Raw genomic sequence first — 24,529 nt, forward strand, 5'->3', positions numbered from 1 at the left:
GTACAATACTTGGGGTAAAACAGGTACAATACTTTGGGTAAAACTCAACCAGGTACAGTACTTTGGGTAAAACAGGTACTATACTTTGGTTAAAACCAAAGGACAACCCTTTTCTGAAATGTGTGTTACTTCTATGCCAGATGTAATGGGACATTAACTTCCAAACAGTACAACTTTTGTCTCGTCAGTCCACAGAGTATACTTTCAAAAATCTTGGGGATCACCAAAATGTTTTTTGGCAAAACTGAGATGAGCCTTTATGTTCTTACTGCTCAGCAGTGGTTTTCATCTTGGAACGCTGCTATGCAGGCCATTTTTGCCCAGTCTTTTTCTTATGGTGGAGTCATGAACATTAACCTTAACTGAGGCCTGCAGTTCTTTGGGTGTTGTTGTAGGGTCTTTGGCAACCTCTTCGATGAGCCGTTGCTGCACTCTTGAGGTAATTTTGGTCAGCTGGCCACTCATGGGAAGGTTCACCACTGTTCCATGTTTTCGCCATTTGTGGATAATTGCTCTCATTGTGGCTCGCTGGAGTCCCAAAGCTCAAGAAATGGCTTTAACTTTTTCCAAACTAATAGATCTCAATTACTTTCTCATTTGTTCCATATTTTCTTTGGATCGTGGCATGATATCTAGCTTTTGGTCTACTTCACTTGGTCAGGCAGGTCCTATTTAAGTGATTTATTTATTGAGAACAGTCGTGGCAGTAATCAGGCCAGCGTGTGGCTAGGGAATTTGAACTCAGCTTCCCAAACATGTGATAAACTACAGGTAATTTATGTTTTAAGGGGAGAAAGAGAGCTAACACTTTTTCCACATAGGGCCTGTAGGTTTGGATTTCTTTTCTCCTGAATAACAAAGACCTTCATTTAAAAAACGCATTTTGTGTTTACCTGTGCTATATTTGTCTAATATTTAAATTTGTTTGGTGATAACAAAAATAGGAAATCAGGAAGGAGCAAACACTTTTTCACACAACTGCAAGTTAAGGGCTCACCTGGTGTGGTGGATTATCTAAAGTTGGGTGAGTAGCACTTACCGGTACCAGAGGCGACAGTGCAGAGGAGCGGGTCTTGAAGGATGATATATGGATCAGTAAGGACCAGGATGGCAGACAAACAAGCAAAGCAAAGCTAGGTGTGTAGTTACTCACAGGAACAGTTGTAGAATAGGATACTAGTAGCAGGGATGAAGTTAATCAAAGGAATAAAGTCTGGTATCTTCCGGCAAGGTAATGGTTAAACATTGAAGTTAATCAAAGGAGTACAATATTTTAACAACAGGAAAAAATCAGGAATAAAAGACATCTTAAAGGAATCTTACAATTCTGTTTCACTGAATATTTGACTAGTGATTTGATTAACCATAGGTTCTCCAAACCTTATTTTTTCTAATATTTTAAGGTTTTTGAAGTTACCGATTCCTCTTGCAGAGATCCAGATGGTAAAGGAGTCTTATAAGCAAAACATGTTTAAAAAGTATAAAAAGATGGTCTCTATATCCAAATGGCTGTCATAGTAGATGTCATATTGGAACTAAAGCATATGGCTAATGCTTTTTTGATGAGCCACACAGCCAGGGGCAGAGACCCCATGTGACTTCCAAGTCATTGGTTAGGGATGTGAAGGCCATGCAGATCAGAGAACTGTTGGCTGAATAATCATTTGGCTATGTCTCTCTCCCGACTCCTCCATACACGTGAGGAAGGGAAAACTTACAGCTCTAAGCAGACATAGCCATTTATAGACAGCAGCTTCATGTTTGCAGAGTAGGGATGCGGTTGATGTCGTATGTACAGGCTGATCAGATGCTTGTCCCCTGCCTGAAGACTGTTGTTACGAGGACCAAAAATCTGGTAGTGGCTAATCCTGATGTACTATCTGTGCAGGAAACTGCAGAAGCCCCATTCACTTGAATAGAGCCACACTGCAGCAGGCGGCTGGAAAACCAGTGAAGGAAATACAAAGCTGCAACCTTGTGATTCTCAGGGGTTCTAGAGTTCATTTTGTGGGGTGTCACATCCTTGCAATTTATGGGTGCTGTAATGAAATATGCATATGTATGGATGTATGACCAGTAGTAAATTAACATCTGTCTTAGACTGCAGCTCTCACAAAGGTCATGACCTATGTTATCCTGAGCAGGCAGTCTCCTGGTCTCCCGTCACCCCAGGGGGGATGTCCTGAACACACACAAGTGGAAACATTTCACACCTTCTGACTCTTTTGAACAGATACACCAATTGCAGCATGACACTATTTACTATGAGAAAGGTCATACAAATAGGTTCAAAGAAAAATAATGTATTCATTGGTAAAATAGCCAGGATCCAGTCACAAACCTAGGATTAGAATATTAACCTGAGAGGCTGGTCTAGAAATTTCACATTCAGGTTGACTCTATAAATTAGGCCTTTACACATAGAAAGCTGTTCACAGATTGAGGGGCAGCCAAGCTGATGTGACCCATTCCATATTCATCCTCCCCTCAGGGAGCAGAATGCCGGGCTGCAAAGTTTAGATATTTCTGTAAGTTTTCTCTCTTTATTTTTATAACTGTTTTGCATATTTGCGTGTCACTTTTTATTTCCATATTTTTAGATCTTTTATTGTAAGCACTGTACCTTTTCTATTAAAGCTTAGAACTTTAATAAGTTTGAACCTTGTATGCTCTAAAGAATCATCCATAGCCTTAGAGTGTGTGACCCTGCTGATTGGCAGACAGTAGCAGTAGTATTTCAGGGACTCATCGCCCTTGTGTTCGGGGAGTGGTGGCAGCATGTATGAGCGGGGTGCATGGTCTGTGTCGGGCGTGGGATTTATGCTCCCATTGCGGCAAAGGACAGAGGTTGAATGCTGGACTGAGTGAGAGAAGATAGATTAACCGTTGCAGGCGCAACCCCAAGTCACGTGCTGAGAAGCGGGTACGAGACACGTGCCATCACAAGTTCAAATTTTCCACTGTAGGGATTAGCTGTGAGGGAATCTTTCATCAACTAGAGAATTTCTCTGCAGCACCACCTAAAGGAAAAATGAGGCATTACACAGGCATTTACTTAAGTCAATTGGCAGTGAAAGATTCTATATTTTCCTATAGGGATAATATGCATATTGTCACGATTCTTCTACTCAGTGTGGTGAGTGGCAGGTCAGCCTTCCGATCTGGGACAGGGACGTGCCGAGCTGTCAGTATTCTGATGGACAGCTCAGCAGGCCAATCTGCGGCTTGAGCGAGCTGGGCTGTCAGTGTGGTGACAGTCCAGTCGCCCAATCAGCGCCGGTGCCTGCAGGTGTCTCCTGTTCAGAGTGATTCCAAGGCTATTTAGCTGGCTGTCTGCCTCTATTCTCTGTCAGTTGTAGCTTTCAGCTGTGTGGCTTGTCCTCTGTGCATTGATCTGACTTCTGATATTTTGTTGCCAGATTCTGGATTTTCCTACTAACTACCTGTATTACTCCTTTTCCCTTGACACACTCTGACCTTGAAATTCTAGCTCTGGACTGTGACCTGACTATGCCTTTTGCCTTACCCCTTTGTATGATGAGCCCTCTTGGTATCTGACCCCGGACCTCTTGATTACCCAAGCCTCACCTCTTATAGTGACTTGTGTCACATATATAAGGAAGAGGTTTTATGTATGGAGAGTAATTTTCCATCAGTTTAATAATAATACGGCTTTCTTTTCTATTTGGCTTTTAAACACGGTAAAGGGAGCAATGGGTTCATACCCAACAGAATGGACCAAGGTGGCTGTCAGCGCACATGTAGCACTTACACTATGCATGTATATATATCCAACTTGGTTAATAAAGACTCCATATTTATCACGACTTGTGTTTTATACAGCAGTCTGGCAGAATAGTGCAGTGGAGTAAGATGTGTAAAATCTTGATGAATTTGGCACATCTTTCAGCTGCTGTTAACCACTGCAAAAATGCCTGCCACATAGGGGCTGGAGAACACCCTTGTAATTTACGACACTTTTCTGGCAGAAATTATGATTCATTTGTGAGCTGCACTTTGCTATGTCACCTCCCAAATAAGATCAATAACATTTTCAAAAAGTTGGAGAGCGGTGTAAAACTATCTAAGCTGTTGGTTTGGCCTAGCGCTCCGGTGTTCATTATGAGAGGATCATCTCCGAGAGAACAATGCGATCAGCAGTCCAAAATCAGACAAGCCCAGCCGACATCTCCCCCATTCATTTTTTTAACCAGTTGATGTCAGCAGGTTCGGATGACATTAGTCTAACGTGTATGGTGGCCTTGAGTTACAAACGGGATGGCAATTTTTTTGGAAACTATGGCAATCTGGACCATGGGAAGTGGCTGCCATCACACTACACCCAATTTGAAACTATATAGACCATTAGCCAAATCCTACCCATTTTAGTAGTGGGTGCCCATATATCTTTAGGCTCCAACAATCACTAGATAAATCCCAGCATTTTTACCTGGATTGACTGATGTATATGAGAAGCTCCCAACTCTCTCCAACAAACGAAGTTGGAATTTCAGGTCACTTTCATATTTTAGGAGACAAGGGTGTTCGGCAGCAGCTTTCGTCTCTCTCCCCACTGAAAACCCATGAACGCTTGGACAGGCAGAGTGTGTATGTGTATTCAGAGCTGTCTGACAATGAATGTTCACACCATAGCCATCTCGGGTATGGCCGGCTGTATCTCTCCTGATTTTCCCCATACCCATGTAGGCCAGCCTCACCCAATACTGGTCAGACATATATACACCCGGCTATGAATTAATATTTTATTAGTTGTAGCTCCATAGATTTTACATCAATTCACCTTCATAAAACAATGCAAAACTCATATTATAATACAGTCTCCGTGTGCTACATACGTCACAGAATCGTACATTAATCAGAGGTTACATGTGCCCGTGTCAGGTCACAATATTCACCAGGCATTACGTAATGGGCACAGTCCTTCTTGTTAGGACGTAGAGACGGCACTTATAAGGGTGATCCATGCACCAAGTAACACACCAGAATCTAACAGCATGTTAGCAAGGGGAATGGAGAACATAGGGGGTTCCTTCAGCCTCTGGTGACCCATCCGACCCGCCTGTCCCCATTTCCAAACATGAAGAAAAGCGGAATAGATGAGAGGTAGATTAGAACGATACATCACGTGATGGGCAATAGCAAAGGCAAGAGGCCTGGAACAAGTCCTTTATGGTTAGAAGGGGCCCCACAAGAAACGTGCAATTTCTCCCTAGCGCCACCACAGGAGAGACGATGCATTACAGAGTGTACACAAATCAATAATTATAGATGTGCTGAAAAAGCCTCTCTTGGATTTCCCTTCTCCGCTCAGGTCCTGATCCAATTCCTTGGTGGCATACAATATTACATCTGTATTATATTATCCATAAGAAATGTCAATGGATGGATTATGGAAACCAAAGTAGAAGATTAGTGGATGAGCTGCTATACCAGATGCAACCTACAGAGAAGGGTGGCACTGTTGATAGAAAAAAAGCCCTTTTTCTACTCTGTCAGCACATTTACAGTGGAGTGAGCAGCTCAGAAATCTATAGAAAGTAGCTTTCTATGAAAGGGATGCTGAAGACAAGTAGTGCTGGAGACCTGAGTTTGCAACCATGATGAATCACTATGGACCTTCAGTAAAATTTGATGGGTTAGCGTGTTCCGCTCTTGAAAAAGAATGGTCCTTTATAATATTAATTATCTATGGAGAAAGGATGAACTTGATGGACCTAGGTCTCTTTTCAACCTATGTAACTATGGTCTCCATAAAGCTCATGCTTAGATTTTTGTTCTTGTATAACAGCACACCAGCAGGTTAGGAGTGGTACTGCAAGTAACATTTTCTAGCGGCTATTATGCACACATTGCTAATGATGGAAACATAGCTATTAGCATAAACACAATAATAAAAGAAAATGCATGCACAATTGTGCTTAAAATCAATTTCCGACGTAGGTGATTTAGGAGATGGGGATTTAAAGAGTTTAATTTAAAAAAAAAGAAAAAAGCATCAGCATTTTTTCCACTGTGCTTTAGGCGAGTGATGGGATATGAGAATTGTAATATAATAACACCTCAGGTTGATGATGTCTTCACATAAAGGACATTAAACTACACATCACATTTACATTACAGACTTACATTTTTTTTAAAGTTTACAAAATTGTGACTTCATTATAAACCTTCACAGCATATTCTAGTCCGCAAACACCGATATCTCCAGACAGAAAAACTAAAATTCTCAGAGGCCTTATAACAACAAGCAATATAATGAGCTCACAGCTAAAGGCTTCGGGTAGGTATACAGAATTCTACAGTTACAGCTTATTGCTTAGTGATGTAAAGGAGACCTTTTACTTATGAGAAGTATGTCATTCTTTGACCAGGTGTAAATGCCGCTGTTCTCCTGAATCCGGCGATGTTTGTCTTTTCATCCTTCGCCTCTTCATTCCTGAGATATGGCCTCCTCTTTCTGGTACATAAATCTAGTCTTTTTACAAGTGGGTGTGGTCCTCTAAGAAACACCCATGAAGAACAGTTGATTAAATCACCCACTTGGCTAAAGAAAAACATGATTTATATACGGTAGATGGAAGATAAGGTCACATTCTCAGGAACAGAGAGGCCTAGAAACAAAAGAAAAACAGCCTCATATTCTGGAAAACCATGCATTTACACTGTATGAAAAAAAATTGCATATTTATGATAACCGGTCTTCCTTAAAAGGGACACGCATTTGACATTTTTGCTAGCCATGACAGCAAAAAATAAGCTACATAACTACTTTATATAATGCTGGGTGGTTCCTGTAATTTAATAGTGGTGTATAGAATGATAATTTATCTATTTTGTGATCATGTCCTTTCAAAATTGCTAAAAGAATAAATTATGGAACATTAAGTTAAATTCATAACAATAAAGGCCTAGACTAAGGCCATGTGCACACGTTCAGTATTTTTCGCGTTTTTTTTCCGCGTTTTTTCACTATAAAAACGCGAAAAAAAGGCTAACATATGCCTCCTATTATTTACAGTGTATTCCGCATTTTTTGTGCAAATGTTGCATTTTTTTCCGCGAAAAAATTGCATCACGGAAAAAAAAGCAACATGTTCATTAAAAATGCGGAATTGCGGGGATTCCGCACACCTAGGACTGCATTGATCTGCTTACTTCCCGCACGGGGCTGTGCACACCATGCGGGAAGTAAGCAGATTATGTGCGGTTGGTACCCAGGGTGGAGGAGAGGAGACTGTCCTCCACGGACTGGGCACCATATAATTGGTCAAAAAAAAAGAATTAAAATAAAAAATAGTCATATACTCACCTTCGATGGCCCCCAGAGTCTTCCCGCCTCTCAGCGGTGCATGCTGCCGCTTCGGTTCCTATAGATGGTGTGGTTCAGGACCTGCGATGACGTCGCTGTCTTGTGATTGGTCGCGAGACCGGTCATGTGACCGCTCACGTGACCGCAACGTCATCGAAGGTCCTGAACCACACCATCTATAGGAACGGACGCCGCTGAGGATATCGGCTGTCTGCAGAGGGTGAGTATAAGCATTTTTTTAAACATTCTATCTTTTACTATAGATGCTGCATAAGCAGCATCTATAGTAAAAAGTTGGTCACACTTGTCAAACACTATGTTTGACAAGTGTGACCAACCTGTCAGTCAGTTTTCCAAGCGATGCTACAGATCGCTTGAAAAACTTTAGCATTCTGCAAGCTAATTACGCTTGCAAAATGCTAAAAAAGACGCGAAAAAAACGCAAAAAAAAAAAATGCGGATTTCTTGCAGAAAATTTCCGGTTTTCTTCAGGAAATTTCTGCAAGAAATCCTGACGTGTGCACATACCCTAAATATAAGAGCTTTCCTATGTGTCTGTGTCACACTTCCACCCTGTGGAATTATATATTGTGTAATGACGAGGCGGGGGAATGTTTCACCTAAGAAAGTGCTTGTCACTTTTTAAGCCCATTTATCTTTTGGCCTAAAAAGGTACATTAAGTTTACTGCAACAAACTGTTGTAATGCTGCGTCCTATGGACAAGTGAATAACTAGGCGGAGAATTTCCCGTATGTATAAATGGATCTGCACTGCAAGAACTGTGGACCTTTTCAGGAGATTCTATGGGCTGGTGCTGTACATACGTTAAAATTTCATGGATTGTGTTTCCAAGGCTCAGCAGCTCTTACACAATGCAATTCTAATCAACCTTCATATTAATATTTATTACTAATCATTGGTTCATGGAAACATACCACCGATCCGGCGCTTGTTCAATGGCCGAATGGATCATTTGTTAGGGGGTCCTAAAATCAAAGCTGTCCACAGCACATCTCCTCCTGTATGCAAGCAATTGGGACCTGTGTGTGGACCAAGTGATGGCACTAGCATTGCCTCAGTCCTCATACATACATACTGCCCACGGATTCCACAGTAGCCTAAAGGACACTGCCCATGGACTCCGCAGTAGCTTAAAGGACACGGACACAGACTCCGCAGTAGCCTAAAGGACACTGCCCACAGACTCCGCATTAGCCTAAAGGACACGGACACAGACTCCGCAGTAGCCTAAAGGACACTGCCCACAGACTCCGCATTAGCCTAAAGGACACGGTCACAGACTCCGCAGTAGCCTAAAGGACACTGCCCACAGACTCCGCAGTAGCCTAAAGGACACGGACACAGACTCCGCAGTAGCCTAAAGGACACTGCCCACAGACTCCGCAGTAGCCTAAAGGACACTGCCCACAGACTCCGCAGTAGCCTAAAGGACACGGACACAGACTCCGCAGTAGCCTAAAGGACACTGCCCACAGACTCCGCAGTAGCCTAAAGGACACTGCCCACAGACTCCGCAGTAGCCTAAAGGACAAGGACACAGACTCCGCAGTAGCCTAAAGGACACTGCCCACAGACTCCGCAGTAGCCTAAAGGACACGGACACAGACTCCGCAGTAGCCTAAAGGACACTGCCCACAGACTCCGCAGTAGCCTAAAGGACACTGCCCACAGACTCCGCAGTAGCCTACAGGACACTGCCCACAGACTCCGCATTAGCCTAAAGGACACGGACACAGACTCCGCAGTAGCCTAAAGGACACTGCCCACAGACTCCGCAGTAGCCTAAAGGACACTGCCCACAGACTCCGCAGTAGCCTAAAGGACAAGGACACAGACTCCGCAGTAGCCTAAAGGACACTGCCCACAGACTCCGCAGTAGCCTAAAGGACACGGACACAGACTCCGCAGTAGCCTAAAGGACACTGCCCACAGACTCCGCAGTAGCCTAAAGGACACTGCCCACAGACTCCGCAGTAGCCTAAAGGACAAGGACACAGACTCCGCAGTAGCCTAAAGGACACTGCCCACAGACTCCGCAGTAGCCTAAAGGACACTGCCCACAGACTCCAGGCAAGCATCCGGGCCAATGCAAACTGAGTTTTGTGCTCAAATATGTAGTGTTTATAGAAAAAAGAACTGTAAAAAGGAAAGCTCAGTAAGTTTTATTTCCTATTATCGACCTGTGAAAAAAATGCTGCTGAGCACTGGAAACATGACATTTTTATGGTAGTGGCACAGCCCGCTAAGCCTTGCTGTAACTAGTCACAGTTAACAGGTTTTCCCAGGCCAAGAATTGGATATATGCAACAAAAATGGATTAAAAAAAGGAAAGCTTTTTGGCACAAATCACTGTGACACCTACAAATGACAGCACACAAAGCTCATCGGAGAACTAATGGAGTGATCATCATCATCGCTATACAGGCAGAAACACAACCTGACCCACAAGAAAACACCCCAAACCAATGGCGATCCCGGAGCTCGGGGGAATTATCTGTGGCTTCTACAGTCTACACAGTAACAAGAAACCAACAAAAATGGTGGGGCGTAAAAACACAATAAAGTATAAAACCAGAAAGAGATTCTACAGCTTCCCAACTGGAATTGTGGCGTCTCCCCGTGGCCCAGTGCTTACAGGGAGGCATGAAGCCATCAGATCAGTGGTAGGAAGCACCGGAATAAACGGCACATACTGGGAACGACAGTAAACCCGACCGGAAAATAACAGCCAACAGCCTGTACAACCGGTACGCCGACATCTCACCGCCACGACGGATGTCCTACATGTGGCCACTAGCAGGAATCGTTTCACAATCGGTAATAAATAATTATATCTCGGGTCATCTGCTGGAGAGGTGCAGCCGTACAGCAATGGGGGGATTTATATTCCATTAAAGCAGGGGTCCCCAACCTGTAGCTCGGGAGCCACATGTGGCTCGCGGTCCCATGAATTGTGGCTTGCGGTCCCATGAATTGTGGCTCGCGGCTGTCTGTCAGCTTGGTGCATTAGCTTCAGTTGTAGCAAACAGTTATAAAGAGCACAGCTGAAAATGGTGAATTTTGTGATCAGCCCTGCACAAAAGAGCAGATCTGGATGCACATGTACTGGTCTTAGGGGTTTTGTGATGATTTAAGTTTGGTACTCTGGAGGCAAGATGACACCACCTGTCAGAGGAGGTGTTTGAAGCTGGATGTGACAGTGTCTTGGGAGTGCTTTATAGGAGAATACTGAATGGGGGGTATTGTAGGAACCCCTGGATCTTTGTATACTGCTTTGGGATGATTGATTTTTGTGGAAGAGCTTTGGTTACCATTATTGTGAGGGGGGCAGGAGCTGAATGTGGCTCGCGACCCTCTGTCTAGGCTGGATGTGGCTTGTGACCCTCTCTCAGAGCTGAATGTGCCTCTCAAGGTCAGAAACGTTGGGGACCTCTGCATTAAAGGACTCTGTAAGCAGGTTTTATCTATGCAATCTGACAGCAGCATGATGTAGGGGCAGAGACCTTGATTCCAGCGATGTGTCACTTACTTTACTGGGTGCGGCTGTTGTGGTAGCATCACAGTTCTGAGTGCTGCGCTGTGTATAACCCCGCCCACTTCACTGATTAGCAGTATATACAGCGTACACAGAAAGCAGCCAGTGTTGCCGAGCATGGTAGGATGATAGGCACGAGACAGACACCTAGTCCTCCAGCGATAATCACCTGTTGATAAAACACTGATTGTATTGAAACAGCAACACACAGGGTTGTAAGTGACACATCACTGGAATCAGGCCCTCTGTCTCTACATTATGCTGCTCTCAGATTACATAGCAAAGTCTCACATTACCTTTAATGGTATTGCTCCCTAATTTACAACCTGTACTTAAAAGATATGGACCCCCGTTGGAGCAATTTATTTTTATATTGGGCTGAGAATCATATTTACAATTGGCTTTCATTAAAAAATGTGCACCATTTAGCTTTTTATAAGCTCTGCGTCCATGCACATTGTGGGCTGCTGGATGAGTTAACTAAGAATCTATCAGTAAGCTCATTCTGAAGGGGAATCTGTAGCTCTTGTCTTTTGTGAGCTCCTCTCAGATGACCACATGAAAGTTCAGCTAAACCTTGATGTGGTATGTGATAAAAAAAATCAACACAGAGGAGCTCAGAAAAAGCCAGATGAAACCGCTACAGACTCCTCATCAGAACGAGCTCCCTGTGCAGCGGAGGAGTCACACGTGTCCAGGAGGGGACTATAGCTTCTCTTTCTCCTTACACCGCCTTGGGCCCAAAAAATGTAAAGTAGGAGCCACTGTGGGGGTAATTGGCAAAACCATATTCTCCACCCTGAAAAGTGGTGTTTTAAGACGATTATTTCATTAGTCGTTGTTTTGGCATCAGTCTGGCATTTGGCACTGCAGTATGGAAATTTCAGATTATTTTTAAGATCTTCTGTAAACCTTTTCAAGCCACATTTTAATAAGAATCGATACTTTATCATTTTACTTAAAGGGGTTGGACTCCATACTTTTTTGTACTAAATGCATATATTTTGGGCTAAAACTCGTGTTTACAATTGGGTTGCACTGCCTGCCTTCTGTAGCCTCTGTACTGCTGGCTGCAGAGTCCCATAGCTTTTATGGCTGAAGGTAAGCGTACGTGCATCAAGTTCAACCTGTAGCATAACAAGTTAACTGAGAACCTCACAGCGAGCTCACCATTTAGCTTTTAGCATCTCACTTTTTCCTGAGATTCTCTCAGCTGATTTCTGACCACATAAAAGTGAAATGTGCAAGAAAAAAAAAAGAGCCTGGAAAAGCCAAACGGTGCAACATTTTGTAGTGAAACCCAATTGCAAAAATTATTTTTTAGCCATAAATACAAGTATTTAACAAAACAAAAAATGTGAACAACCCCATTATTTTTGGCATACTATAAAGATGATGGAAAAAAAAAAACTTATATAAAGGGAACATTAACCCTTATCTTGTTTAGTGGTTAGGAATGGCCACTTTAGACCTTCATGATAAATGGGCACAAATGACCAAGGGGAACATCCCTTTAATAACGCGGCGCACAGAATATGCTATAATCCAATGAATTCTGTAAAGCGTCTTCTAACACTGATTGTGCGAGGGCCGAGTACAGAGTGTACAGAGCCGGTAACCTGTGGAGGACACACCAGGCACCGTCATGATATATATTAGATTTATACATGGCATTCTTCACTTTGTACGTGTCAGACATGTGTCCTCAGGTCACCACCAGGCACCACGTTATATTATATATATGTGTATTTCTCACAAAATTAAAATATCAGTTAATTTATTTTAATTCTTCAATACAAACAGTGAAATGCATATTATATTGAGTCAGTGCAGAGTGATCTAGTTTACGCGTTTATTTCTGTTAATGTTGATGATTATGGCTTACAGCCAATGAAAACCCAAAAGTCATTATCTCAGTAAATTAGAATACTTTACAACACCAACTTGAAAAAATTATTTTAATATCTGAAATGTTGGCCTCCTGAAATGTATGTTCAGTAAATGCACTCAATACTTGGCTGGGGCTCCTTTTGCATCAATTACTACATCAATGCGGTGTGGCATGGAGGTGATCAGCCTGTGACACTGCTGAAGTGTTATGGAAGCCCAGGTTGCTTTGATAGCAGCCTTCAGCTCGTCTGCATTGTTTGCAAGCTGGTGTTATAAAGTATGCTAATTTACTGAGATAATGACTTTTGGGTTTTCAGTGGCTGTAAGCCATAATCATCCACATTAACAGAAATAAACACTTGCAATACATCACTCTGTTTGTAATGACTCTATATATGAGTTTCACTGTTTGTACTGAAGAAGTGAAATAAATTAACTTTTTGATGATATTCTAATTTTGTGAGAAGAACCTGTATATACACACATGGCAGTCTTCATCTTGTACGTGTCAGGCATGTCTCCGCTGATTAGTATTAACAATTTTGAATAAAAAGACAAAAAAATAAAAGTACTTAAAAGGATCTATTCTTTTCCAGGCATTTCCTAATTTTTGGTGGCCGCCCAGATAATCAAACCGAGAATTACAGCGGCTATCACGAGCACAAAGATGATGATGCAGATCTTCTTCCGGGACTTGCGCTGGAATGAAAATGGAAGAAGAGTGACATGAGAAGATGGAAAACAACTATCTCTAAAGATTATGACATTCTGCTGCTCGCTGCATCACCTCACTGAAGTATTGTCACTATTTAGGGGAGTCCTTGACTTATGAGACTTTACAGGGTTTGTCCCACCTTCATAGATGGATATTGAAGGACAGTTCTTCTAAATACAAGCGCTTTTGCCATTTACTGCTTTTAAGAAATGTTAGCCATTCTTGAGCTATAAGCACTTTTGTTTACAGCTTGTTGCCTAGGAGACAGACCACCGCTGCTGTCTAACTTGTAAGCACAGTGCTGAAGCTGGCCGGGATTAGGCGGTAACAGTGAGCTCCAACGATCCTGGCCAGTGCTTTCAAGCTAAACAAAAAAGAGCTTGTAAGAAATGCGCATATTCTGCCGTCTAGCAGCAGCGGTCAGTCTCCATGGCAACCAGATGTCAACAAAAGAAAAATATTTCTATCTCAAGAACGGTAAAAAACTGTAAATCAGCAGTAAACTGAAAAACTGCTGGTCTATCTGGCAATAATTCATTTACAGCCCCTTCCGGCATGGCTTCATGGGAAATAGACAAGTATCTCCCCCTCCAGTAATAATCTGCACTAGTGACCGCTTTCCTCCAGCAATAGCACTTAACCGTTTAATGGCAAACCTGTCGGATGTCACCAGCTCGGATACAGCACGGTGCAGGATTGCGATCCGACTGGATGACATTTCTTTTTTTTTTTGCTAAGTGACCTGTGCATGTGTATGAAGATAGGGGGCACTACTAGGGTCTGGTGGTGGCCCCTCACCTGGTACTCTGCGGCCCGGGCCAGCTGCTGGTTGGCTTGCTGGACATGCACCTCTGCATTCTCCACGTTGGCCTCTATGCTGTCTGCGTGACACAATAACAGACATTACTTACAGGCAGGAGGAATATCTGTGATAAATGCTGGGATTTGTGGCGCCAGTACTTACCGATCATCTCTCCTTGCTCATGGACCATCATACCCAAATCCTTAAAGATCTCATTTATCCCCCTGATATCCTCCTGTAGAATATGCATCGAGATATCAGATATTACAGGAAGTACAGGAGAATCACTTTATTGCAAAAATAAAGCCCCCTGAAAAATCGCTCCAAAAAGTGTCTCCCCTCTGTTCAATCTTCTGTTCAAACAGATTACAGGAAGTGGAGGGCTGGTCTGTGTCTGCACACAGGAAGTGGAGGGCTGGTCTGTGTCTGCACACAGGAAGTGGAGGGCTGGTCTGTGTCTGCACACAGGAAGTGGAGGGCTGGTCTGTGTCTGCACACAGGAAGTGGAGGGCTGGTCTGTGTCTGCACACAGGAAGTGGAGGGCTAGTCTATGTCTGCACACAGGAAGTGGAGGGCTAGTCTATGTCTGTATACAGGAAGTGGAGGGCTAGTCTATGTCTGTATACAGGAAGTGGAGGGCTAGTCTATGTCTGTATACAGGAAGTGGAGGGCTGGTCTATGTCTGTATACAGGAAGTGGAGGGCTGGTCTTGGTCTGTATACAGGAAGTGGAGGGCTGGTCTTGGTCTGTATACAGGAAGTGGAGGGCTGGTCTTGGTCTGTATACAGGAAGTGGAGGGCTGGTCTTGGTCTGTATACAGGAAGTGGAGGGCTGGTCTTGGTCTGTATACAGGAAGTGGAGGGCTGGTCTTGGTCTGTATACAGGAAGTGGAGGGCTGGTCTTGGTCTGTATACAGGAAGTGGAGGGCTGGTCTTGGTCTGTATACAGGAAGTGGAGGGCTGGTCTTGGTCTGTATACAGGAAGTGGAGGGCTGGTCTTGGTCTGTATACAGGAAGTGGAGGGCTGGTCTGTGTCTGTATACAGGAAGTGGAGGGCTGGTCTGTGTCTGTATACAGGAAGTGGAGGGCTGGTCTGTGTCTGTATACAGGAAGTGGAGGGCTGGTCTGTGTCTGTATACAGGAAGTGGAGGGCTGGTCTGTGTCTGTATACAGGAAGTGGAGGGCTGGTCTTTGTCTGTCTTCCCCTGCTCTCCTGGCTGCTAAATTGCTCACAGTCATATCAGAGAAGCAGGCTGTCAGTCTGGGTCAGGAAAGCCATTGGGAAGTAACAGGGGGAATGCATGGTGGTTAGCAAGGCAAAGAATGTTCCTGCACCTATGATGCAGATAACGATGGAACGCATAAATGACAAGTTAGAGAGAAGTAGCAAGTTACAGAGGGATGACAGAACCTCTATATATACTGCACCACCCAGAAGAGCTGACAGCCGAAAAATAATGGAGCGTATGGTGGGGACGACTTCTCAATCGAGTTCAGTAGATCGGTGTCTAACCTCCAGCTGATGGATGGCGGTCTCCCGCTCTTCTATGAGCCGTAAGTCATCCTCTGTGATGAGCTCCTCTTGCAGCGTTGCCTGTGACTGGTTCTCACTGAAATAAATCATCAGTCATTAGACGTGGACATTTCTTTCTCAATACTTTAGAATTCATTGGTGCTTCGAGATCTTTGACTTAGAGGTATTGTATGATTCTAAGAAACCCTTCAGCTATGTGAGATATTGGTCCAGCTGCCAAGATCCTTGGCAATCAGAGGATTTTGCTGGGGTAGTTGCTGTCAGCTGTCCACCTATACCACTCCAACTCCAGCGCTGCCGCTCTGTTGGTTTTACCATAACGTGTACTCTAAAATGGGGAAAAAATTCCAAGTGCGGTGAAATTGCAAAAAAAAAGTGCAATTCCACAAAAAAAGTGCAATTCCACAAAGTTGTTTTGGATTTTTTTTACCATATTCACTAAATAATGAAACTGACCTGCCATTATGATTCTCCAGGTCATTACGAATTCATAGGCACCAAATATGTCTAGGTTCTTTTTTATCTGTGGTGAAAAAAAAAATCCAAATTTTGTTAGATTTAAAAAAAAAATTGCACCATTTCCTGTAGCATCTCCATTTTTCATGATCTGGGGTTGGATGAGGGCTTATGTTTTGCGTGCCGAGCTGGCGTTTTTAATGATAACACTTTGGTGCAGATACGTTCTTTTGATCGCCCGTTACTGCAATGTCGCGGCAACAAGAAAAATGTAATTCTTGCATTTTTACTTTTTTTTCTCACTACGCCATTTAGCGATCAGGTTCATCCTTTTTTCATTGATAGATCGGACGATTCTGAACGCGGGGATACCAAATATGTGTATGTTTGATTTTTTTTATTATCATTTTATTTTGAATGGGGCGAAATGGGGGTGATTTAAACTTTTATATATATATTTTTTAAAATATTTTTAACCCCTTTACCCCCAAGGGTGGTTTGCACGTTAATGACCGGGCCAATTTTTACAATTCTGACCACTGTCCCTTTATGAGGCTATAACTCTGGAACGCTTCAACAGATCCTGATGATTCTGACATTGTTTTCTCGTGACATATTGTACTTCATAATAGTGGTAAAATTTCTTTGATATTACTTGAGTTTATCTGTGGAAAAAAATGGAAATTTGGCGAAAATTTTGAAAATTTAGCAATTTTCCAACTTTGAATTTTTATGCCCTTAAATCACAGAGATATGTCACACAAATTACTTAATAAGTAACATTTCCCACAAGTCTACTTTACATCAGCACAATTTTCATCAGAACCAAATTATTTTTTTTTGTTAGGGAGTTATAAGGGTTAAAAGTTGACAAGCAATTTCTCATTTTTACAACATCTTTTCTTTTAGGGACCACATCACATTTGAAGTCACTTTGAGGGGTCTATGTGAGAGAAAATACCCAAATGTGACACCATTCTAAAAACTGCACCCCGCGAGGTGCTCAAAACTACATTCAAAAAGTTTATTAACCCTTCAGGTACTTCACAGGAATTTTTGGAATGTTAAAAAAAAGAAAAATGTTTAGAATTGAGAGTCCTCAGTGGTTGATACCTTTTAATGGCTAACTGAAAAGATGGTAACAAATTGCAAGCTTTCAAGACTACTCAGGTCTCTTCATCAGGCACAGACTAATACAAATTCTGAAGAATCACATATTTATGCACAACATAGCACAGAAAAAAAAAAAAAACATGGATAAGACAGGTGACATGAATCCAGAGTCCTTTGGGAATTAGATTCTCCTTTTTGCATTTAGATAGGAAAAAAATGTCGCTGTACATTTGTGCACGTTTCTTCAGAAGTGGTTTTAGTTCCATAAAGATGCGGTACATTCTGGTACCCTCCATTTTTATACAGAAAATATATATATCTTGGTACCGTGTTAGCTAACACGGTACCAAGATATATATCTTTCCTGTAAAAAAAAAATGAACATTTAATTTTTTTTCACAAAAATTTACTTCAGATCCAATTTGTTTTATTTTACCAAGGGTAACAGGAGAAATTAGACCCCAAAAATTTCTCCTGAGTACGCTGATACCCCATATGTGGGGGTAAACCACTGTATGGGCGCATGGCAGAGCTCAGAAGGGAAGGAGCACCATTTGACTTTTTAGTGCAAGATTGGCTGGAACTGAGATCGGACGCCATGTTGCGTTTGCAGAGCCCCTGATGTGCCTAAACAGTGGAAACCCCTCACAAGTGACACCATTTTGGAACGTAGACCCCCCTAAGGCACTTATCTAGATATGTGGTGAGCACTTTGAACCCCCAAGTGCTTCACAGAAGTTTATAATGTAGAGCCGTAAAGATAAAAAATTATATTTTTTTTCACAAAAATGATCAGTTTTGCGTCCAATTCATTATTTTCCCAAGGGGAACAGGAGAAATTGGACCCCAAAAGTTGTTGTGCAATTTTTTCTGAGTAAACAATTTGTGACGAGTACGCTGATACCCCATATGTGACAGCGCCTGGAAGGACCCCGTGGCCCTCTTGGATCTGGGGGCCTGCACGGAGGAGACCCTTGGAACAACGCGATTACATTGCGTTGTTCTGTGGGTTTCACGGAAGCATGCAGGGTGCCCCCTCCCTGCGCGATGCTTCCTATGCCACCGGAACGCTGCGATCTTGTCTTGTTTGATCGCAGTGTTCCGGCGGTTAAAGTGTAGGGAGCAGTCCGTGACCGCTCCTGGCACATAGTGCCGTGAGTGCGGCTGATCGCATATGACGTACTATCCCATTGATGATGGTCATACGGGCCCAGGTCACCTCGACGGGATAGTACGTCTGATGTCAGCAAAGGGGTTAAAAACTTATTTTTTTTTTTAAACTTTTGGCATACTTCAATAGTATGGGAGACTAGAAGCTGCCATGACCTGATCGGCTCTGCTACCTACAGGCGATGATCAGATCACCTATATACAGTAGAATTGTTCACTTGCTATGAGTGCTGACCACCGGGTGGCGCACATAGCAAGCCGGCAGTGACAACCATGGAGGTCTCCAGGAGACCTCTGGTTGTCATGCCAACCCACCGGTGACCCACGATCATGTGACGGGGGTCACTAGTGGGCAGATTTCCGGCCCGATGGCCAGAAGCGCACATTAAATGCTGCGGTTAAGAGTTTGGGTTAATATCCATGGGTGGATCGCGATCCCACCCGCGGGTATTTCGGGCACATGTCGGCTGTTCAAAACAGCTGACATGTACTGGGAAAGATGTGGGCTCACCGAAGGAGCCACATCAAAGGGAGAAAAGCGACATGCGCTGTACTAGTACGGCGCATGTCGCAAAAGGGTTAAACAATGCTCTTTGACGCAGAAGCCAGCACCAGTGCCTCTATAATAGAAGAGGCCTAAAACAGTTCCATCATAACAGAGCAGACGTTCAACAGTGCCCTCATAACAGAGAATTGCAACAGAGTCCCGAATGTGGCCTGTAACAGCTCCTCCATATCAGAGGAGACCTACAATGGAGCCCCATAACAGAGAAGGTCAGAAGCAGTGCTCCCATAATAGATAAAGCTGGCAACAGTGCACCTGCTAAGGGAGGAGACTGGCATAAGAATCTCTATAACAAAGAAAGTGTGCAACAGTGCCCCCATATCAGAGGAGGCCTATAATTGTGGCCCCATAATAGAGGAGCCTTGCGATGGTGCCCCTAAAATAAAGTACTATGCAGAGCCTTCATAACAAATGGGGTCTGCAACAGTGACCCCATAACAGAAAAAGCCTGAAACAGTGACCCTGTAACAAAGGAGACTTACATAACACAGGAAGTCTGCAACAGCACCCCTATATTAATGGTGCCCCGTAGAACACAGGGTCTGCAATGGATCGCCCATAACAAAGAGGGCCTGAAACGGAAGCAGCATTACGGAGGTCTGAACCAGTGCCTCCATAAAAGACAAAGTCTGTATCGGTGCCCCCATAACAGCGGCTACAGAAGCAGATTTGTGTATTTAGAAGATCCATAGGTCACAAGAAATACATGACAATTAAACCGATAATACCCGTGTCACGATTCCACCTCTCAATGTGTCTGGGATGCAGTTACTGACAGCTCAGTCATCCAATCTGGTGCAGGGGAGTGATGAAGATGCCAGTCCTTTGATTGACAGCTCAGCTGTCCAATCTGAGACTGGGAGTCACTGGCTGCCTTCAGGTGTTCCCTGTCCCAGGTGATTGCCAGGCTGCTTAGCTGGGCTGTCTGACAGATGTAAATTCACCTGTCTCCCTGTGCCTTGTGGAGTTTTTTGCTGCCTGACATTGGACTTCGTTCTGACCATACCATTTCTCCTGCTCCCTTTGCTCTGATCCAATTTACTCCAAGTATTTTGACCTCGGACCGCTACCCAACTACGTCTTCATCTCTTCCTTCTGTTTATGACGTACCCTCCTGGCTTTGATCTCGGACTCACTGACCACCCTGAATATCAGCTTGTCCGTGAGAAGTGACTCAGCGTGGCAATTCGTAAGATTTAACAATCGTGCAGTTCAAATAAAAACATAAGTACAATTTTGATTCCTTACTTGTCCCAATTGACCAATGTGCCGTCCCTAAGCCCATCTTCTTGTGCGCCACCCTAAAAACAATAAGAAAACACTTATTTGTGTTACAGACGAAAAAAAAAAATAAAAAAAGTGTTGTCCGCTACCTGTTCTTTTTTCTATTTATTTTATTAAAGCAGTCACCCATGTAAACTAAAAATACCCTATTCTCCCCACTGGCTATTCCAACGATGCCGGCACCGGACCTTCAAGACCAGGAAAAAGCACCTTATGCCCTTGAGGGCTCTAATGCTTGTGGAGGTATGTGGTGGTCTTACGCTAGCTAGCATCTAAGATGGGTTGACATTCAGATGTTTTAGTGAAACTTAGGCTATAGTCCATGTACCCTGGTGGATATATATTCACAGTTTATAAATTAACACGTACAGTATATAGGGGAGCGCTGCATCCAGTACAGGCTTTTATGCTCTGTTAAGGCTGCCTATACCCACTGCAATCACCAGGGGGCAGCACTGTGACTACTACGGAGAAGAACCAATCTTTAAAGGGGGTTTGCAGCAGATAGCAGTGATCACCTAGCACAACGTTTAGCTTAGCGGGGGTCCACCGATGAAAAGAATGGGGCACCTTTAGGTCCATTACACCAGAGCGGTTTCAACCTACCGATACTCTGGAGCCGGCACGGACCCTGGCCACGAAGTCCTTCTCTTTCTCCGCAGCTAATCTCTGGATCTTCTGAAAGTTGGTCAGGGCAGAGGAAAACTCGTTCAGGAGTCTGTCCTTCTGGAGCTTCCTCTGTCTCTGCAAAAAAAACAAAACAGAAATGGAGCGTTCAGAGCGAGAAGGTGATAGATCTCGGAAGGCCTTGCTCAATATAGTGTAGGCCAGCACAAACATGGCTGCCGCGCCAAGTCTGTCCGTGGCTGTGTACAGATATTGCAGCTCAGCACTACTAAAGCGATTGAATCTGAGCTGTAATACCGCACATGACCTGTGGGATAAGAGTGGCGCAGTTTATGAAAAAAGGGTGTAAAAGCTCAAAAGTTAAAATATGAACTTGTGCACTGCTCCTGCCAAGTCTTTTGATCAATCATTGGGGGTCTCCGGACCTCAGAACCCCTATGATCTACAGTAAGTTTTTAACTCCAATCACATATTTTTTAAAAAAAGTATTGGCATACTTTAATTCCAACATGGCCGCTCCCTGTAAATGCAAAGCTGCTTCTTTCCTCCTCCCTTACTGTATAAGTCTCCACAAATCCTAGAGAATTAAAGTGGCAAAACGCCATCAAGGTTGTTAAATGAAATAAAAAAGCTCTTTTTTAACCCTTTTACGGATGCAGCCAATGTTAAACCTGGAGACATAAAGCTGCTTTGATCGTTTGGTCAGTTGTCCTGTAGAGACCCTGAACCAGCCCTGGTCGCTGCCAGTTGTGTAACACAGCTGGGAACTAACCTGCATCCAACAGGCTCTGCTCCTGAGCCCGCTGCTGACATATGCTGCCCGGCATCTTTACCTGATCGCTGTCAGAAGGGAGGGATGAAAAGTCTTTGAGAAATTTGTCTGTCTCTTTGGCGAGCTTGTTCACATTTTGTATCTTCTGCTGTCTGCAAGAAAAACAGATTAAAAGTTGCCGTAATGTCTGCTTTCACCAAATGTTTTGCAAAAAGAAAAAGCTTAAAGAAAAAAAAAAAGTTTTTATTTTTTTTTTATTTTCTGGCAATAATAACCCCATGGCTGAAAACAGAGATAATATTTCAATAAATTGACTTTACGTAAGCATTAGTCAGGGCAGGAAAGTACCCAAGTTTACCAGCTGGTCATAAGGACGCTGCAGGGTTAATTCCAGCATAACCATAAGTGCTTTATTTTTAACCATACCAGCCATACCTTAACCACTTCATGACCAGGCACATTTATTTTGTACATATGGTTTTAAAAGCTATAACATTTTTTCGTGATACCTAATTTTTATATATGGTTTTCCAATATTGGGGTGAGGGGCGGGAAATAAAGGAATAAAATGGAAAGCGTCTAAAAATCATTTTCAATTGCGCTCCCCCATTCTGTAATTATTTTTATACATTGGACAAATGTTTTGTTTTTTATTTTCAAGGAAACAGCAATTCAGAATGGAGGTGGCTTTGTTTTTTTCTTTCTTTTTTGTAATTAATTTATTTGATACCCTATGTCCCCCCGTAAGGACATACGAGACCTTTAGGATGCATTTCAACATTTACATTTTTATTAAAGCTGATTTACCCTGTAACTTTGGCTCGTATATTACCTCCAGTTACAGGGAAAACTCAGCCTCCCGCTAGCACTTCAAAGTCTATATGGGACTGCTAAGATCCAGCAGTTCCTGCTCCCATCCTATACACAGTGATCATATGATCACTGGGTCTGGAGGAGGAGGCACTGTCAGTGCTTCCTATTACTATATACACAGCACCTGTTCAGCAGTGTACATACAGCAATCAGGAAGGCAGAGTCGGTAATAAAACATCTCTGCCTTCTCAATGGGAAGATTGGCTGTATCAGACAGCCAGTTACCCGCTCCTGCTTGGTTCTGAAATGACCTTGCACATGCAAATATCTTAAGATGTTGGGGGATTCACAAATAGGTAAGGTATAGATCCCTGAGAAGCAATGAAAGCCTACGGGGCTAAGACAAGTCCAAATTACTCACAGCTGGTTCTGTAGCTCAGTTGTGTCCTGTGCGGTTCCCAGCTGATTCACTATCCTCTGTATCTCTGCGGCTACAGGGGATACAAGAAACCTTGGTTACAAATCTGGGATATTTCCAACTTCATAACAAATATGCAAAACAGATTATTTCTGGTGTCTATTGTACTGTGAAAAGGGGTCAATTCTAACTTTTTTAATATTAAAACTTATTTTTTAATTAACTTGATGGGTAATGCTGCTGTGCTCAGTGATTGACTGCAGCGCTGCTGATGTGATGTCATTGCTGCAGCCTGTACAACTCACACTGTGCTGAACCTGGTACCAGCTGCTCATATTCTTTTTATCACGTTTATATAAAAAAGTCCTAATTTATAACAAACTGAATATTGGGTAACACTTCATTACTTAATGAAGTCCAACAACAAACCCCAAGTGCCTTGTTTTGCCTTGATAAAAAAAAAAATGTGAATAAAATGTAATTGTATTAATATGTAACTATAAAAACAAAATAAAACCAGAAAAGCTGCCAAATATAGTGAGGTACATGACCACCAATAGCATAGATGGGAACAGGTAAGGTGCGGTGCAGTTAGAGAAGTGAGAATGTGACAAGAGTACAAAGATACAAAGTTACAGAATAATACAAAGTGTTCTGCAGCAGGGTGCACAGGTCTGCAGTGTATAGTACAGAGGAAATTACAGCGGAGAGCAATGACGTGTAACAAGGAGGTGCACAGCGATACATGTAACACCGTATCTACGAGCCTGTAGTATCTACGATCTATGTAATGTCTATCACAGGACTGATGGCTCCCTGCAGTGTTACTCGCACACGATAGCTCCCTACAGTGTTACTGACACACACCGATAGCTCTCTACAGTGTTACTGACACACACCGATAGCTCCCTACAGTGTTACTGACACACACCGATAGCTCCCTACAGTGTTACTGACACACACCGATAGCTCTCTACAGTGTTACTGACACACACCGATAGCTCCCTACAGTGTTACTGACACACACCGATAGCTCCCTACAGTGTTACTGACACACACCGATAGCTCCCTAGTGTTACTGACACACACCGATAGCTCCCTACAGTGTTACTGACACACACCGATAGCTCTCTACAGTGTTACTGACACACACCGATAGCTCCCTACAGTGTTACTGACACACACCGATAGCTCCCTACAGTGTTACTGACACACACCGATAGCTCCCTAGTGTTACTGACACACACCGATAGCTCCCTACAGTGTTACTCACACGCGATAGCTCCCTACAGTGTTACTAGCACACAATGATAGCTCCCTACAGTGTTACTGACACACACGATAGCTCCCTACAGTGTTACTAGCACACAATGATAGCTCCCTACAGTGTTACTAGCACACAATGATAGCTCCCTACAGTGTTACTGACACACACCGATAGCTCTCTACAGTGTTACTGACACACACCGATAGCTCCCTACAGT

At 43.2% G+C, this 24,529-nt stretch overlaps 1 protein-coding gene across 4 annotated transcripts in view; it reads right to left on the reverse strand.

The window, feature by feature from the left end:
- Positions 1-2,242: 2,242 nt before the first annotated feature.
- STX7 (syntaxin 7) overlaps positions 2,243-24,529 on the reverse strand; it is a 36,423-nt gene continuing 14,136 nt past the window's right edge. For 2 of the 4 annotated variants that reach the window (XM_077257310.1, XM_077257294.1), the window contains exons 3-10: positions 23,049-23,118; positions 21,876-21,966; positions 21,022-21,159; positions 20,380-20,432; positions 15,807-15,903; positions 14,457-14,529; positions 14,291-14,373; positions 4,750-13,476 (exon numbers count right to left, since the gene is read on the reverse strand). In XM_077257310.1, the coding sequence (XP_077113425.1) occupies positions 13,381-13,476; positions 14,291-14,373; positions 14,457-14,529; positions 15,807-15,903; positions 20,380-20,432; positions 21,022-21,159; positions 21,876-21,966; positions 23,049-23,118 (701 nt within the window). In that variant the 3' untranslated portion in view covers positions 4,750-13,380. Of the gene's footprint in view, positions 3,021-4,749; positions 13,477-14,290; positions 14,374-14,456; positions 14,530-15,806; positions 15,904-20,379; positions 20,433-21,021; positions 21,160-21,875; positions 21,967-23,048; positions 23,119-24,529 lie in introns of those variants that run through there. The other 2 variants (XM_077257303.1, XR_013213986.1) reach the window with 2 other exon arrangements.

This window comes from Ranitomeya variabilis, chromosome 1 (assembly GCF_051348905.1).
Source record: "Ranitomeya variabilis isolate aRanVar5 chromosome 1, aRanVar5.hap1, whole genome shotgun sequence".
Taxonomy (NCBI): Eukaryota; Metazoa; Chordata; class Amphibia; order Anura; family Dendrobatidae; genus Ranitomeya; species Ranitomeya variabilis.